The sequence below is a fragment of the Myotis nattereri genome (genome assembly GCF_964212035.1).
Source record: "Myotis nattereri genome assembly, chromosome: 18".
NCBI lineage: Eukaryota > Metazoa > Chordata > Mammalia > Chiroptera > Vespertilionidae > Myotis > Myotis nattereri.
The window spans coordinates 8,046,414-8,064,443 of record NC_138093.1 but is presented as its reverse complement, the minus strand read 5'-3'; the positions used below and the strand labels follow the sequence as shown (position 1 = coordinate 8,064,443).

At 41.8% G+C, this 18,030-nt stretch overlaps 1 protein-coding gene across 1 annotated transcript; it reads left to right on the top strand.

The window, feature by feature from the left end:
* Window positions 1-5,122: 5,122 nt before the first annotated feature.
* On the top strand, window positions 5,123-11,347 carry BCL2L15 (BCL2 like 15). Its single transcript, XM_081112539.1, has 4 exons — window positions 5,123-5,896; window positions 6,428-6,549; window positions 9,603-9,827; window positions 10,364-11,347. The coding sequence occupies exons 1-4, from the start codon at window positions 5,764-5,766 to the stop codon at window positions 10,379-10,381; spliced, it is 498 nt and encodes a 165-aa protein (XP_080968665.1). The 5' UTR covers window positions 5,123-5,763; the 3' UTR covers window positions 10,382-11,347.
* Window positions 11,348-18,030: the final 6,683 nt, after the last annotated feature.

Here is an 18,030-nt window from a genome sequence, read left to right as displayed (position 1 = left end):
AGCAGCTCCACATGCAGAGTGATTCGGTTGTGCCAGGCTATGGGCAGGATGCACAAAAAGCAAGCCAAGAAGGTCATCTCAGATGTTCTTGTGGGAATTATTGTCCTAGTTACCTGGGAAGACCTTGCGGTCTACAGCCCCTGGTTCCTGTACGCAGTCCTGTTCACGCACCATCACTGTGGGCCACCTTGTAGGCTGCCACACTCGGGATGTGACCAACATTTCAGGCCCCCTGCATGATGATATCTGTCACTCCCTTCTAGGAGCCCCGCACTCGAAGGCAGAGTTCCTCTCAGCAGTCCAGGCATTGAATTTGCCCTGCCTTCTCAGCCACGCATAGAGGGAGACCAGCTGAAGGAACTCAGGCTCCAGGTCCTGTAGATGCTGGAGGCCGTGCTCTGCTTTTGGGGATGGTGGTGTCCTTCGGGCTCCGGGATTCAGCACATCCCTTCAACTCACAGCCAAGGAGCTCAAAGCATGTACAAACTTCTAGAACTGTCCTGGGCCAGTGAAGCAACTCCCCTCGACTGGGGAGGAAAGGTTACAAACTGATTTTTTAAAAATATATTTTTATTGATCTCAGGAAATGAGAGGGGAGAGAGAGCGAAATATCAACGATGAGAGAGAAACATTGATCGCCTGCCTCCTGCACGCTCCCTATTGGGGATCAAGCCCACAACCCAGACATGTGCCCTGACTGGGAATTGAACTATGACCTCCTAGTTCAGAGGTCAGTGCTCAACCACTGAGCCATGCTAGCTGGGCGTGTGCTGCTTTTTTAATTGGGAGGAAGATTGTCTCTGCAGAGGCTGCCCCTGAGGAACAAGGGGTCTCAGCCCCACACTGGACCCCCAGCCCAGGGTTCCAGAGCTAGAAAGAGAAGTCACCGTAACTACAGGCTGTAAACACCAGCAGGGATTGTGACAGACACACAGAGGCTGCTGGAGATGCAGCTGTTCCTTTTAAAGGGCCAGCGCACAAACGTATTTGGACTTGATGCCTCTGAGCTCCAGCACTTGAGTGGCTCTTGGGGACCCAGACACATATGGGGAGGAACTGGACTGTCTGGAATTGGGGCAGAAACTCAGGAGTGGCTTTCCACCAGACGGGTGCTCGAAAGGGTCATTGTTCCAATGCTGGGACCTCCCCTGTCACAGGGCTGACTGGGAGCCATAGCTGAGTCTCAGCCTGCCCACACTGTTTGCTCCACTCTGGGGATCCCCTGAGACCCCACCCTGTCCAATCTACAGCCCCACCCAAGCCATTTGCAGCAGCTTTTCTATGTGAAAGGCCTGTTCTGGCTCAGGCCTCAGACTTTGCTAAAATCTCTCAGACAAACTACCGCTGGTGACAGCATGCTTCAAACCCATCAATAAAAGGCCCAAGGCCCAGCTCTAACACCAGTTTGCCTTGCTTCACAGCCTCTTGCACAGCAGTATTCCCCCACTGTAGCTGCAGCTGGTCCTCACAGCCAATTGGCCTGGAGGTCAATTCCTCCCAGTGACACCAACAGCAATCAAGGCTCAACTATAAGACTGTGTACACACAGGGGCATGCCTAAACTGCCCAGCTCAGGTGACTGGGGAGGCTGAGCCACTGGGCCCTACAGGACACCTACTATACAAGGCCACTCTCCCAATTCCAGGAGACATAGTACATAGAAACTAACACAAGGAAGCAGCCAAAATGCAGAGACAAAGAAACATGTCACAAATGAAAGAAAAGGAGGCAAGCAAACTACTGGATACAGAGTTCAAAACCATGGCTATAAGGTTACTCAAGGATCTTGATGAGACTTTCAAGGATCTTAGTGAGAATGTCAAAGACATAAAAAAGTTTCAGTCAGAAATTATGCTTACACCAACTTAAATAGCAATTTACAAGGATTCAGCAGTAGAGTAGAGGATTCTGAAAAACCAATGTTTTTTAATATGAGGAAGCAAAAACACCCAATCAGAAGAGCAAAAAAAAATCCAAAAATATGAAGAAGGTGTAAGGAGCCTCTGGGACAACTTCAGGCTTACCAACATTCGCATTATGGGGTCACCGGAAGAGAGAGAGCAAGATATTGAAAACTTATTTGAAATAATGACAGAAAACTTTACCTACATGGTGAAAGAAATAGACTTACAAGTCCAGGAAGCACAGAAGAGTCCCAAACAAAAGGGGCCCAAAGAGGCCCACACCAAGACATATAATTAAAATGCCAAGGGTTACAAAGTGAGAATCTTAAAAGCAGCAAGAAAAAAGCAGTTAGTTATCTACAAGGGAGTGCCCATACAACTATCAGCTGATTTTTCAACAGAAACTTCGCAGGCCAAAAGGGAGTGGCAAGAAATATTCAAAGTGATGAATAGTAAGGACCTTCAACCAAAATTACTCTATCCAGCCAAGCTCTAATTTAGAATGGAGGGTCAGATAAAGAGCTTCACAAACAAGAAAAAGTTAAAGGACTTCATCACCACCAAACTAGTATTATATGAAACGTTGAAGGATATTATTGAAGGAGGAGGAGGAGAGATTAAAAATATGAACAATAAAATGGCAACAAATACATATCTATCAACAAAGGAATCTAAAATTCAAAATAAGCAAACAAGAAATCTAATTAACAAATAAACTGGTGAATAAAACAATCAGAGGCATGGAAGCATGGAACAGACTGATGAATCTCAGAGGGAAGTGGGGAGGAGAGGATGGGAAGAGATTTACCAAAGATCTTATCTATGGACACAGTAGGGTGGTGAAGCCCTGGGGTGGGGCAGGAACTGGGTGGAGAGGGCTATGGGGGTGGGAAGGACATCTGTAATACTCTCAACAATAAAGATTTTTTAAAAAGAAAATTAGGTATGGCTCAGCAATTGAATAAATGTTACTGAAGGATTCCCAACTATTGGTTGCTTTTTTGTCGTGTAAGGGGCACAGTAGAATATGAAACTGTTGCTTTTGAAAAGTGTAATTTTAAGGTGATCTCAATGAAGAGCTGATTGACCTGTATCCTGGTTTTACTGATTTATAAGCAAAATCACTAAACCATGCATATCATGTAGTTATTTACTATTTCTTCCCCCTAGAAGTCTCTGCAGACATACGGTTTGATGATATGTTAGATGTTTATTTTAAAAAACTAGAGGGGGTAGTTGATGCTGTACTTTTTAGAAAAAATGGTCTTCAAATGTCTGTCTTAGTTGGTAAATAGAATGTAACACATGTAATGACAATGCTGCTTTGGAACATGGCAGAGACAATCTACATAGTTTCTGACCATAATTTTATTGCTGTGGACCAGTGATTGTTATGCCTCCACTCCACCCTCCCTTTTGAATGGGAGTTCTGTTACACTATCCCTTGCTCATATATTGGGTGTTTGGGGAAGACAAATAACTTATTTTCTTCATTATAGGTTTCCACCTTGAGAGGAATTGTATCCAAGGATTCTCATCTACGCGTGGACCTGTTATGTGCACATAACAAGATCCTGGACTTTGAGCCAATGAAATGATATAATGAGAAGAGGCTTTCGGGAGAAAAATGTAAATTGTGGTCAGAGTGGCAAAAAAAGCAAGTGATAGTGAAAAAAACCTGGCTTCATTTTTCAGTATTAATTGGGAGTCCAGTATTAGAAATGCAAGAGTAAAAGGTATGTGGGCTGGGGGTGGGGTGTGGGGATGATTTCAGAGGCCCAAAAAGAAATTAAAAAAAGAAGAAGGTTGATTTCACATTGCCCAGGAGAGTGTATACTCTGCTTTTATAGCCTCACAATATTCATTATAGAAGACTAGAGGCCCAGTACACAAATTCGTGCATGGGTGGGGTCCGGCCAAAGGTTGGCTGGCCAGCCCCACCCCCTGGTTGAACTCCCGGTCGAGGGGACAATTTGCATATTAACCTTTTATTATATAGGATTAGAGACCACAAATGGCATTTGCCCATAAGCATATCAGTAGTGAAATGAGGAAGGTGGGAAAAGGTTTACTATTTGAGACTTGGTTTCTATTCTACCACTTACCTTAGGCAAGCTATTTTACACATTTTTTGTTTTGTATATTGTTTTAAAAGTATGTTGTAAATGTATGTGTTGGAATCCTTAGATTGTTTATGAAAGAAGATTGGCCTAGAATTATCTCTGAGATACATTTTTCTTCTTTTTTTTTTTTTCCAATAAGAGTTTATTTGAGCCAAACTGATGACATATGCTGGGAGCAAGATCTCAAATTATCTGTGAGGGACCTTCTGACCCTAGAGGTCTGAAGCCTACTTAATAGTAACTGACATTTCAACCCTGGAGAGATAATGACAAATGAAAATGGCTCTTTAGCCACCTAATTCCCGTTCCTAGTGCAAAGCAATATAGAAGCATTTGTTTTTATAGAATGAAATAGAAAACAGAAGACTGGCTCTGATTATTTTGCAAGACAGAAATTCCATTCTGAGCAACAGCCTTACTGTTCATCCTTGAATCTCTTATTAGTTCACCAGGTCAGAGTACCCCGGAAGAGCTGATAGGTTTGTGTGCTGCTTCTGGGACCCAAACCCAATATCTAGGTGTAGCTGCATTAAGAAGGAAGCCACTGTGGGCAAATGTCCAATCCTGAGACCTTGTAAAACAGTGGGGGAGTCTAACCCTTTTAGGAAAATCCTACTTAATCCTGTTAAAGAGTAAATCCCAGATCCCTTTCATCCTGGTCATTGGGCCTTGGGCTGAAAGGAAGACATTTAATGTTTACTGCATGTCAGACACTGCTGGTCATTCCACATAACATTATCTTATTTAATCCCTGTGAAATATTTTGTATTATCTCCATTTACAATGCCTCAAATGCCCAAGTTGTGTGTGTATGTGTATGTGTTTTTAAAATGAATACAACTTGTCCTTCAGTGCTCATCTCAGATATTACTACTTCAAGGAAGCTTTCCTAATCCCTTAGGTTTGTTTACCATTTATACACTAACTGGAAGCCCACTACACAAATTTGTGCACAGGTGGGGTCTGGCCAGCCTGGCCTGATCGGGGCCAATTGGGCTGGGCAGGCTGGGGGGAGGGGCCGAGGGCGGTTGGCCAGCCAGCTCTGCCCCTGGTTGAACTCCTGGTTGAACTCCTGGTGGAGGAGACAATTTGCATATTAGCCTTTTATTATATACGATAACACACTGTATCCCAATAAGCACAGCAATTATGTGGTTACTTATTTAACATCTGTGACTCATGCTAAAGTATACTTTAGCTCAATGAGGACGGGTACTTTGTCTCTGTCATTGTTCTGTGTTATTTGTAGTGCCAAGTATAGTTCCTTACACATAGCTACTCAGTAAATAATCACTGTGATTTTGGCAAATCATTAGGAGTTGAATGCCTGTCTGTTAAGCTTCAGAACCTTTCTTCTTTAAGGACCACAAAGGAAGTATTTCTTAATGAAATTACACAAGAGGCTCTTCCTCATCTCAGTGCAAAATTGGCAACCTAACTATACAGTTATTCATTAACTTTAGATATACTGCTGAGGGTGTGGTTCTGAGAAAAGGAACTGAAAGTCTTCAGCAGATCTCCCAGTACTGGATGGTAAGCTCTTCAGAGCAGTTCCACATATCTGAGCACCTGTTTTTGAAGAAAGTTGGTGGGAAAGACTCTAAGGACTCTGTGTCCCATTAGGGAACTTCACAAGAGATAAACACACCTGCTCATTTACCAGTGTTTCTGACTTCCCGCTGAACTGAAAATTGCTTGTTTGGTGGAAAAACAAAACTTGGCAGCAAATCTCTAAAATGAAGACCCCCAAAACCTTTGAGGAGCAAACAGAATGCATCATGGACTTTCTACTCACAGACTTATTAGGCGTACCTTCAAAGGTGACTAACCGGGACCTATGTGGTGAAGGTGAACTTGAAACAGATTCAGGTAAGGCTCCTGGCCTGCAGTGGTGATTGCAGGGCCATAGGAGAATGGAAGTATGTTTTCTTATTTCCATTTAAGTTTCAATAGGCAAACTCTAAGCTTTCAGCAATACCTGCATCTTTATTTTTGTTAATATATTTTTATTGATTTCAGAGAGGAAGGGAGAGGGAGAGAGAGCGAAACATCAATGATGAGAGAGAATCATGGGCCAGCTGCCTCCTGCACGCCCCCTACTGGACATGTGCCCTGACTGGGAATTGCACCGTGACCTCCTGGTTCATAGGTTGCCGCTCAACCACTGAGCCAGCCTGCTGGGCAATAACTGCATCTTCATGGAAGGGAAATGGATTCTCAGTGAAGGGAGACTTTCTGACTATTGGTGTGGACAGAACATTGAAGATGTTCTTGGGAGAAAATGATGCCCAAATTGTTTAAAATTCTGGAGAACTTTCTTCAATGCTCGGATTCCAAGGACTTGCCCTCCCCTCAAACACTGTGACAAATGTGATTGTGGACTGTGCTGCTCTGTTTTAGGAGAGGCTTGCTCTTTTGACGTGGCCATCATTGCTGGCCGCCTTCGGATGTTGGGGGACGAGTTCAACGGAGAACTGGAAGCTTCTGCCAGAAGTGTCATTGCAGAAACCGCTCGGGGACAGGTCAGCTTCCTACTGCTTTCTATTTACTGCTTTTTCCCCTATTTCAGACACCCTTTTCTTACTGCTCCAGGAGTGTGACCAGAAATGTTCTGTGAGAGATTTGGGAACTTATATTTATCCAAGAGGATACAACACGAATTTCCGATGGCCAATTCTTTAGGAGTTAAGCAAAGGCTAAGTGGTATTGAGATGAAAAGCTTTGGGCATAGGCTGGTCAGCCTTCACATTGTTAATACTGTTTTGTTTTTTGGTGTGTGTGTGTGTTTTTTTTTTGTCAAAGCTGTGCTTGGTGGCATAGAGCATATATAAGGCACTTTATTCTTTTATGCACCTGCTTTAATGCTTCTTGTTTTGGATGTGGGCACCTTTTTTTCCCCAGCAGTGACATTACATTAGGAAGGATGGGCAGTGGACAAGTTTGATGCAATGAAGGATAATGGTACAGGAGCCCACTAGGGTGTATCTAGCTCTTCAACAGAATACTGATTACTGACAGAAGCACTTGGGCTCTGTATTGGATATAAAGATAGACCATAGACAATATTCTATAATGTTGCTGATTGACATCAGTAGTGATGGTTAATATAAATTCTTCACTTACCATGTGTCAGGGGATTTTGTAAATGCTTTACACTTATTATTGCATGTAAGCCTTACACCACTTTATGAGGTATTATAGAAACTGTTGTTCAAAGCACAACCTCTCCCCATCTGCATGTAACACTATGAGAGCAAACACCTAACCCATTTTGTTCACTGCAGTATTTACACAATCTAGAACAGTGCCTGATACATAATACGTCCTCAGAAAGTATTTTCTGGCTTGATACCCATTTAAGCAGAAAGGAAACTGAGAACTAGGGAAAAAATTAATTGGGTTACACAGTAAGTAACTTCTTTTTTCTTTTCTTTTTTAAAATTTATTTTTCCATTACAGTTTACATTCAATATTATTTTGTAATATATTCAGGTGTATAGCATGGTGATTAGACAATTATATACTTTACAAAATGTTCCCCTCAGTATTTCCACCACCCACCTGGCATCATAGATAGTTATTACAATATTATTGACTATATTCCCTATGCTGTACTTTACATCCCTAAGCAATAATTATTGATGTTAGGATTTGAACCCAGACAGATCCCAACACCATTATGCTATATTCTTCCTACTGAACATAGTGTGAGGAGTATACCTACTATTCATTCAGGCAGGACTAGCTTTATTACTCTTAGTTGCTCATACTGATGCTTTCCTCGATAGCTGAGAGCTGAATCTACTTTTAATTTTTTAATTTTAAGATTGTTTTGAAACAGCCTCAAACTCACAGAAAAGTTGTTTGTATTATACAAAGAATTTCCCTCTTAAATCATTTAAGAGTAAATAGCCAACATGATATTCCATCACCCCCTAATCCTTTTATTTTCCTTGAAGCAAGGTCATTCTCTTATATAATCACAATCTAACCATCAACACCAGGAAATTATCATGGATACATTTTCATCTCGTCCTAAGATTCCATTCAAATTTGGCCAGTTGTCCTAATGATGTCATTAATAGCAGAAAGACATAGGCCAGATTCACAGATATTGCTTTAAGTTGTTATGACCTTTTAGTCTCCTTCAATCTGTAATAGCTTCTTAGTCTTTCACTGATTTTTGTGACCTTGACATTGAAGATTATGGTTCATTTATTCTGTAGAATGTTCCTTAACTTGGGTGTGGTGGACATTTTCTCTTGAATAGATTTAGGGTATGTACCTTTGGAAAATCATAGAAGTGTTGCTGTGTTGTTGTCATTCTATTAAGTGGCACTGATTTCAGTTGGTCCCATTACTGGTGGTAAATTGAATCACTCCCAATGGTGTCTGCAAGGCTTCTCCACTGTAAAGTTACTCTTTTCACCTTTGTAATTAATTGCTTTATAGGGAAGAACTTTGAAACCATATACAAATCCCATATCTCATCAAAATTTCAGTCTATTAATTTATTTTTTACATCAACATAGATTTATGAATTCCTACTTTATTCAGTGGGTTATAATCTGTTACTGTCATTGTTTATTTGAATGCTAACCTTATCCAGCTCTGGCCAGTGGGAGTCCTTTCAATCTGGACTATTTCTTTTTGGCATGTCCTTGTCATTTTCTGAGTACTTCCTTAATTTCTATCAGAAGATCTGTATTTTCTCATCTTTATCCAGAAGTCAGCCACTCTCCAGGGAGCTCTGGTTCCTTTTCATGGAAAACAATATTTGGATATCAAGATCTAGCTACCCTTAGGTGGATGCCCTTCTCAGGTTGTTTGGGCTCTGACACCCTGCTCTGATGGCCTTGCCCCCTCCCTCTACACCACATTGCAATAGATCTTGCTTGGCCCTACCTAATGGTTTTGTGTTTTGTTTTTTTATTAATCCTCACCCAAGAATATTTTTCCATTTATTTTTAGAGAGTGGAAGGGAGAGGGAAAGACAGGAAGAAACATGGATGTGAGAGAGACACATCGATTGGTTGCCTCCTGCATGCACCCCAACTAGGGCCGGGGGACCTGCAACCAAGGTACGTGCCCTTGACCAGAATTAAACCCGGGACCCCTTCAGTCCGCAGGCTGACACTCTATCCACTGAGCCAAACCAGCTAGGCCTACCTAATGGCTTTTGGACCAAATTTTTTGGGGAAGACTACTCTTTTTTTTTCTTACTTTGTAACTTCCCAGACTTCAGTCGTTCAAACAATATGACCAGCTGTACTATCATGTACTTAATAATTTTCTTTCAAAGCATTTGTCTCTCTTTCAATTATTTGGTTTATCCTATGCAATAATGTCTGAAATCATGGGTTTGATGAGCTACTTCTGGTTTTTCTAATAGTCATTACAATAAATAAAATATTAAAATGAGAAAAGACTATCCTTTACTCCCTAACATTACTTTAGATACAACCAGTGGACATTAGCTGCTGTCTGGGGAACACTTGCTTTACTAGATTCCGTACCTGCAGACTCCTGCACTTTTTAGTGAAACTCTACTGATATATCCTATGTTTCTCCCCAGGTAGGAGCTGTCCTTCAGAACACAGTAAAATCTCTCAGCAAGGCCTGGTGTGCTCAGAATTCCAGCTTAGCTTATGAGAGAGCCTTTTTGGCAGTTTCAGTGAAACTGCTTGAATGTGTGATCCGCCTAGCTCCAGAAATGGCAAGACAGGTGGCGACCCCCATGACAGATATGATCAATGGGAATGGCGCCATCCGGGAGTTCATCCAGGGCCAGGGAGGTTGGGTAAGTATGTTGGGGCCCCTGGCTTAGCTAGCCATTTGCTCCTAATACCTGGGACTCCAACTTATGATTCTTTCTGTAAGTTGGAAACCAAGCAGGAAAATGGCTCCCTACATTGCTGAAAATGCCAGGATTGCTTTTGCCATGGAAAAGGGGAGCATTCAGAAGCCCAGCCTCTGGATGTTGGACTCCAGAGTCACGCTGCCTAAAACATTGACTGCTAACTATAGAATGCAGATCTCCACTCCCTACACATCTGTAAAGTATATTGGTTGAGTTCTAGTCTCGGCCTGGCTTCCCTCTGTTAGCTGGTACATTAGGGGTGTCTGCTGGGCCGGTAACTATACAAGGCGTTCTCAGCCCAGTCTTAGTCATCATCAGACCATCTGCTCTCAGAGAGCACCCCCTTCAAGGCCAGGGTCAGCAGAAGTCCCAGCAAGAGCTGCATTCCCTGGTGGAACCTCAGATTACTCCTGCTTTCCTCAGGAAGCCCCTGATGAGCATCCCTGTGACAGTTGGCTGTTCCTTGTCCTTTCTAGGAAAATCTGGAGAGCTGAAGAAGAGGCAGAGCTCCTTCCCAGCCTGAACATCGCTTCCTCTCTGACTAATCAGGTGACTGATTTCTGGCAATTACAACAGAAACAGCGAAATCAAAAATCACTTTCTTTTGGACACAACTGAACTTAGTTGGATAATTTATTTTCTATCAATAAAGTTGGGAGGAGCTTCGAGAGGTCCACAGAGATTTTGTACTTCTGTTTTGATGTGAGTTTTAATGAGGTTCTGTTAAAGCAAAGACCTCTAGACACAAAGCGGTGCCTTGTTAGCAGTGGAATTCCAGGACAGGCTTTTGCTCGAGTTATTGCAGGAGGAGGGAGCACACTATTCCTTCAGATTTAGCTCTATCTTTGGTGAGAATCTTGTCTCCTAATTTTGCAGCCAAGAGAGACTTTTGGTTGGGAAATCTTGTTAGTTTAAGTTGAGGATTTTCTTTTAAATTCATAGTCTCAGTTTCATGTTAATTTCATCTGAACAGGGTTATTTTATGCATTTTCAAGGTTGGAAGTGAAACTAGAAGTTTGCCCTTCTATTACAAAGGCCAAAGAAAGATAAAACAGTTGCTGCAATTTTTCTGCCACAGAATGCAGGAAGTGCCGACCCACATCCAGGACAGGAGGGCCATCCACCTTAGACGCAGCTAGCTGCGTGCCACATTGGCTTTCAAAGTGAGGCACGTGCCGCTTTTGGACCGTACACATTGCTGATTCCCAGGTCCCATCCTAGAGATTCTGCTCCTGTAAAGGGCGGGGGTGGGGCATGGGGCGGGGGGGCGGGGCAGCAGTTGGAGCCTACGTTCCTACCTTTTAACCAGCTCTCCAGGTGATTTGATGTACAGATCAAGTTTAAGAACTGTCACTTTAGAGCCAGGGTTGGCAAACTGTAGCCCACAGGCCCATCCAGCCTGCTTCTTCTTCTTCTTCTTCTTTTTTTTTGTAAATAAAGTTTTATAGGAATGCGGCTACACTCGTTTACATACTATCTATGACTGTTTTAGCATGGCTATGGCAGAGTTGAGTAGTTATGGCAGATACCCTATCGCCCCTTAAAGCTTAAAATATATACTCTTGGCCATTTAAGTTTGCAGACCCCTGCCACAAAGCTAAATGAACATTTATCATTGAGAAATTTAAACCCTGTTGCATCAGGATAATTCCTGGCAAACACAAGTGTAAGTGGGCTAACTCTTTTTCCAGAATTTAGTTTGAGTGTGTTAGTTCTTACATGGTCTACATTTTCTCCAGGACTTTTTGCAAATTAGAGCATTTTGTGACTCCTGACTTGTCCAGAGAGGGTATACATTCCCATGACCCACCACAAGAGAGTGGAGGTAATTGGAAGCAAAGCATATGGTTTTTATATATCAGAATAGTCCTTAATAATCTCATAGATTAGCAGGCAATCATCAAGTACATAGACTTCATCCAAAAGCTGTGAAACCAGGTTAGCTACCTACATGTCAGGAAGGAAAACATTGCTATATCTATTTTTGAAGAGGTGTTAATGTCTTTGGCTAAAGTTTACAGAGCTAACCACATCCCCTCTCTTCAGCCAGCCAGCAATCTGTATAGAAATAAAGACACAGCCCTACAAACATATCCTGACTTTTTCAAAGTAGGCTATTTCCTCTATTCTTAGATAAATCACAATAGGTTAGTAAACCAGAAATAAGATTTCATGTTTCTCTTTAGTAGAAATTAGCGCTTTTTTTTGCTTCCAATTGAAGATACTTGATGTATTCCTTTGTCCCTTATATTACTATAAACTCAACATGGTAAGTTTTGTGGGTTTTGACCTCTTAAACGAAGTCACTGTTTTCACTTAGACTAATGTTCTTCTGATCATGAAATAAGATTCTTCTGTCTATGCATTTGAACTAATTCTCAGCAAGTGCAACTTCAATTAAATGATATAGAACCAGGACAGATTGGTGGTTGCCAGGGGCAGCAGATGGGGGTTTGGGAGCTATTGGTGAAGGGGGTCAAAAGGTACAAACTTCCAGTTATGAGATGAAATAGTTCCAGGGATCTAATGGACAGCATGGTGACTATATTACATATTTGAAAGTTGCTAAGAGAGTAGATTTTTAAAGTTCTTACAAACAAACAAAAAAATTTAACTATGTGAGGTGATGGATGTGTTAACTAACCTTATTGTGGTGAGCATTTCACCATATATACAAATATATCAAATCATTACATTGTATACCTTAAATTTACACAATTTTCTTTTCTCTGGAATCAATAAAAATAGTTTTTTAAAAATTAGCCCAGCTGGCATGACTCAGTGGTTGAGCATTGACCTATGAACCAGGAGGTCATGATTTGATTCCTGGTCAGGGCACATAGCCAGGTTGCAAGCTCAAACCCCATAGTGTAGAGCATGCAGGAGGTAGCTGATCAATGATTCTCTTTCATCAATGATATTTCTCTCTCTCTCTCCCTCTCCCCGCCTCTCTGAAATCAATAAAAATATATTAAAAAAAGAAAAGAAAGGAATGCATTCAGGTCGTCTGATTTTCATAATTTAATTTCACCATAGATTGATCATGGTGAAATTAAGTAAGTAATCCAATCCCTTTGTACTTTAGTTCCCACATTTAAAATAGAGATGATTTGGTAACTGATTCATAGGATTCTTGTGAGGGGTAAATGAAGCAGGGCACTCTGTAAAGGGGTTAACCCAGTGCCTGGGCTATTGAGAGCACTGCCTAAACAGTCCGGAGCCCCTGTGCCTTGAAGTTCCTGAAGTTCTAGCTCAACTTTTTTCTCTTCATTAACTCTGTTTTTCACAAAGGCAAGCCAACAGTCTATGGTTTTACCTTTCACCTGGATGTGGGTGATTTTTAAGTCTGACTGCAATTTTTCCAACATCCATATCCACAAACTCTCATTCTTTATTTCTGTACATCCTTCATATTCCCATACTCTTCCTGATTGCCATCCAGCTGGCTCAAAACTTCCGTCAGTTTTCCCTTCTCCCTCTCCCCAGCTCTACTCACCCAACAGGCCTTTCTCATGTATTCCTTCCATTTTGTTCTGATTCTTCCTATATGAGTTTATTAACACCCGCCTGGGCTATTGGTAAAGCCTGCTAGTTAAGCTTTCATCAATCCTCCTGTCCCAGGCTTGTCCCATTCCAGTCTGTCCTATACACAGCCTGCCACTGGATCGACCAAAGCTGTGGTCCCTTTGTCCATGGTTTTATCCATTTTAGATATGCTATAATTCATTTTGAAATTATATATACCATTGAAGGAGATGAGACTTATAAAACTTTACCAGAAGGGAGCATTTATTTTTAAAAAATCAAGAAACTTTAACAAACAACAAGTGCTGGTGAGGATGTGGAGAAAAAGGAACCCTAATACACTGCTGGTGGGAATGCATCCTGATACTATGGAAGTCAGTGTGGAATCTCCTCAAGAAATTAAAAATGGAACTGCCATTTGACCCAGTGATACCAATTCTAGAAATATATCCTAAGAAGCCTGAAACACCAATCAGAAAGAACATATGCACACCTGTGTTCATAGTATCACAATTTACAATAGCTAAGATCTGGAAACAGCCCAAGTACCCATCAGTAGACGAGTGGATAAAAAAGCTGTGGTACATCTACACCATGGAATTTTATGCAGCAATCAAAAAGAAGGATTTCTTACCCTTTGAGACAGCCTGGAGGGACCTGGAGAATATTATGCTAAGCGAAATAAACCAGTCCAAGAAAGACAAGTATCACATGATCTCACTCATATGTAGAAACCGATGAACAAATTAGATCCAGAGACATAGAAACATGGAACAGACTGAGGAATCTCAGAGGGAAGGCGGGGTGGGTGGAAAGAGATTAACCAAAGAACTTGTATGCATATATGTGCATAATCCTGGACACAGACAATAGTGTGGTGAAGGCGGGGGGCGGGGGCGGGCTAGATGGGGTCAATGGGGGGAGAGGGGGTAGCAGGACATATGTAATATTTTCAACAATAAAGATTTTTCAAAAATCAAGAAATGTTTCCCCAAAGCATTGCTTTGATTGCCATTCTCTTAAAACCTTTCATCAGAACTTTGATTAGATTAGATATGTTCATTATCTTGACTGTGGTGATGGTTTCATGGTGCATACGCACACCAACACTTACCACATTGCATACTTTGAAATGTATGGGTTATTGTATGTCAGTAATACCTCATTAAAGTTGTTAAGAAATATCCTCCAGCGGTTTTCCACTACCCTTCAAATCACAACTTTTCAGCCTGGGTCAAATTTCCTCTCGGGTCTGGCCTCAGCTGCCCTTTTAGGCTTATCACTCCAGACTCCCGCACATAACCAATACTCCAGTGAAACAGCCACTCACTACGCTATCTGCCTCTCGCTGTCCTCTGTGTTTTGTCTTGCTTTCTCTCAGGCTCTGTAGACAACTTGAAGACCCAACTCAAAGGTCACTTCCCCCGTGAGGTTAGCCAGATAACCCGAACAAGAAGTGATCTTTGCCTTCTCAAAATTTTGTTTGTACCACGTCTATGGTCTTATCACAAATGCTCTTAAATTACAGTTATTTGTGTACTTACCTTCCTTACTAGAGTAAAGGATCCTCGAATGAAAATAATTTGTTGAACACTTCTGCAGCACCCCTCTTCCCATTCTCTTGCACGTGTGTGGATCTCAATGAATGAATGAACATCAAACGAAACATGAGACTTCAAGTTTGATTATAGTTTTAATAAGATGCCAACCAAGCCTCACCAAGTATCTCGAACCTCTATTTTTTTTTAAAAAGGTAAATTATTTCTGTTGCAACTTACTGGTTGACCTTGGCCTCCTGAGGATTGTATTTGTGAAACCAGAGGCAGAGTATGAGTCCCTGAGTGGTGTGTGTGGGAAACTATGAAGTTGACAGCAGCTGAACTGACACGCTTGAAGAGTCTCAGAATGCTGTAGTGATGAGAAGCAGGTTGGAAGATGGGCAGGGCACCTCCCTGCTGTGGATGATGTGAGAACATGAGCAAAAGGCTTCAGCAGAGGTGCTTTAGAAACCTCTTCTGTTTCTCTTTACAAAAGAAGAAAGGAAGGCTAGTCTGGAAATAAAGGAGGTCAATTTTTTTTTTCCGTCCATTGCAGCGCTTTGGAGGTGGACTGTGTGTCTCATTAGTAGCTCCATTCCTTTTGTCATAATAGCCCTGCTGCCTGAGCAGCCACATTCAGGTAGGGCCTCTTTGCCAGGTTCCTGGACCTCCCTCTGCTCCCAGCACAGCGAAAGTGCCCAGCCAGGGACCAGCACAGACTGTGCCAGGCAAGAGGCTTGGAGTAGCTGATGCAGCGAGTGACCAAGTCAGCGGGGGCCTCTCACCAAGGCCTAAGCACATCCCTGTATGCAGCACACTTCATCCAATAGACTGCTTTTAGGTAGGCTCAAGATCACGCGTTAAGCCCTATGGGTTATGCAAATGCATAGAAGATACTATCATTGCCTCTGATAAACAAAGCTACAGGGGACGCTTTGTGTGTTTTCTTTTGAATGAACTCTTAAATAAACTGGTGGGAGACAAAGAGCATGTGAAGAAACTGAAAATTTCTGAATATAAATATAAAGATTTATACCAAAAGGATCCAGGCTAAGAGAAAGTCACAGTGAGATGGAGTTAGGGACAGGCTTTTTTAAGAGTAACTAGGTTTTATGGCTCTCTTTTTCATCTTGGTGAAAATTAGGGGGAAAGGTGAGAGGCAGCAGCAGAGCCAGGTCTATGGGTGATGTGGTTGGATAGGCGAGTGGGGACACTTGATGGGGAGGGGCTTGTGACGAGCTGAGGAATCCGGACTTATTCCCATAGACTATCAGTCAGTACTTTGGTTCTTCAGCCTTAAAGTGGAGTTTTCAGAACGTTCACCCAGCCTTGGTTACTAGTAGATACTAGAGTGGGAAATGTAAGGACACCGAGGTAGCTGGGAGCTTATTGCTGTGGGAGTCCAGATGTGAAAAGGGAGTGGTGGTTAACCTGGGAATGGAAGAGGCAGCTTGCATCTAAAAGACATTGAGGAGAAAGGACCCCTAGGCCCCAGTGACCAAGAGGATGTTTGCAAAGGACGGAGTGTTTCACAGAGAATACACACAGCCCATATCAAATCCATGACCCTGGGACGGAGGGGAAGTGGCTTCCCCGGGTAAACCATGCCTCCTCATAGAGAGAGGAGGAGTTTCTCAGAAACCCATTGACTAGTTTACTAGTATCTTGTGCTCGTAATCTCCCCTGACATTCTCTTTGGTGAAAGTTTTGTTGTCATCTAATTCCCGACCTCGGTGACACTGCTATTTCCCCTTCAAGCGGCACACTCTCCTCTTGTGGGAACAGGTGGCAGTGTCATGGGCACTCCTCTCTGTTGTCATCTTCCTGCTGAGCAAGCCTCAGAGCCACAGGAGGGAGCAGTCGCGTGTTCCTTTCTCAGCCTTCAGCTGCTCATTCACGGCTTCACTTTCCACTGGCATTCACCCTGGATGGTTCTGATGAAGTGTTCATGTGCCTTTTACTGCATGGAATTGTTGTGTTCACTCAGGGCTTGTGCCACACTGGTTTAAATGTTTCATTGTAAATTCTGAAAAAAAATTTTAAGTACCTGCCAATCTTTGCTGCATGAATTGTTTCCCCTCCCTGTTCTTGATCTTCCCACAAGATACAAATGAGTTATCAGAATCTTCATCATCCAAAAGCATTATGTGTCTGTTGCCCTCCAGTACCTGCAAAAGGAGGTGTGAAAAAGTAAGCAGTAGCTTAGATTCGTTCAAAATAAAACATCTTCTTTCTTATCTCCTTCACTTTGGTGTTTGCTTGCTTGAGTGGTCTGCTCAGGAAATGACCTTTTAGCTAAGTGGGTTTTTGAGGTTTGGTTATTTCACGATTTTCTATACCTTTTGGTTTTAGAGTTGAACGGACTCCTAAGAATTGCTGCTTGCTTGAAAAAGATCTGCAGTTCTGCTAAGACACTGTTTTCAGATCCTTATATTTTGGGTAAAAGTCTATGGAGGGCATCTAAGCATGTTTTTCTTGCTTATACCTATCTCCATTTTATCCCTCCCTAAGAAGAGAAGAAAGTTAGAGATTGTTCTGAAATATGGACTTGAGGAAAATAGGTTTAAATTTCATTTTATTAGGTATCTTCTTGTTTATTAATAGCAAAGTTCCGGTTTTGATGGAAGTGAAGGCATTCTTAGTGGACAGATTATGAAACTGTATGTATCTCCTTTTGACCAAATACAGAAAAATCATTTTCCTTTTTGGATTATGCTTTGATGCTCTGCAAATAAGCAAGTTAGTTTGGAATGTATTTATTTTTATCAGTAAGTTCACATCTTTACTTTCTGAGATGCTTTCTTAACTCTCTAAGGATGTTTTTTCACTGTATTCTGGCTTGTTCACTCTTGTGTACCCAGCCCATCATGTAGTGCTCAGCATTTAGTAGTACTCAATAAACTTATTGAACAAATTAATTGATTTTTGTGTGTGTTTTTCTAATTTAAAAAATTATGTAGTAATTTAAGAAGACTTTCTAAAAGCATTTTTAATCCCGACACCTACACAATTGATTCTTTTTTACATCTTTTAGTCTTCATTTAAACATGTACATAGTTTTACATAGTTTCAGTTATTGT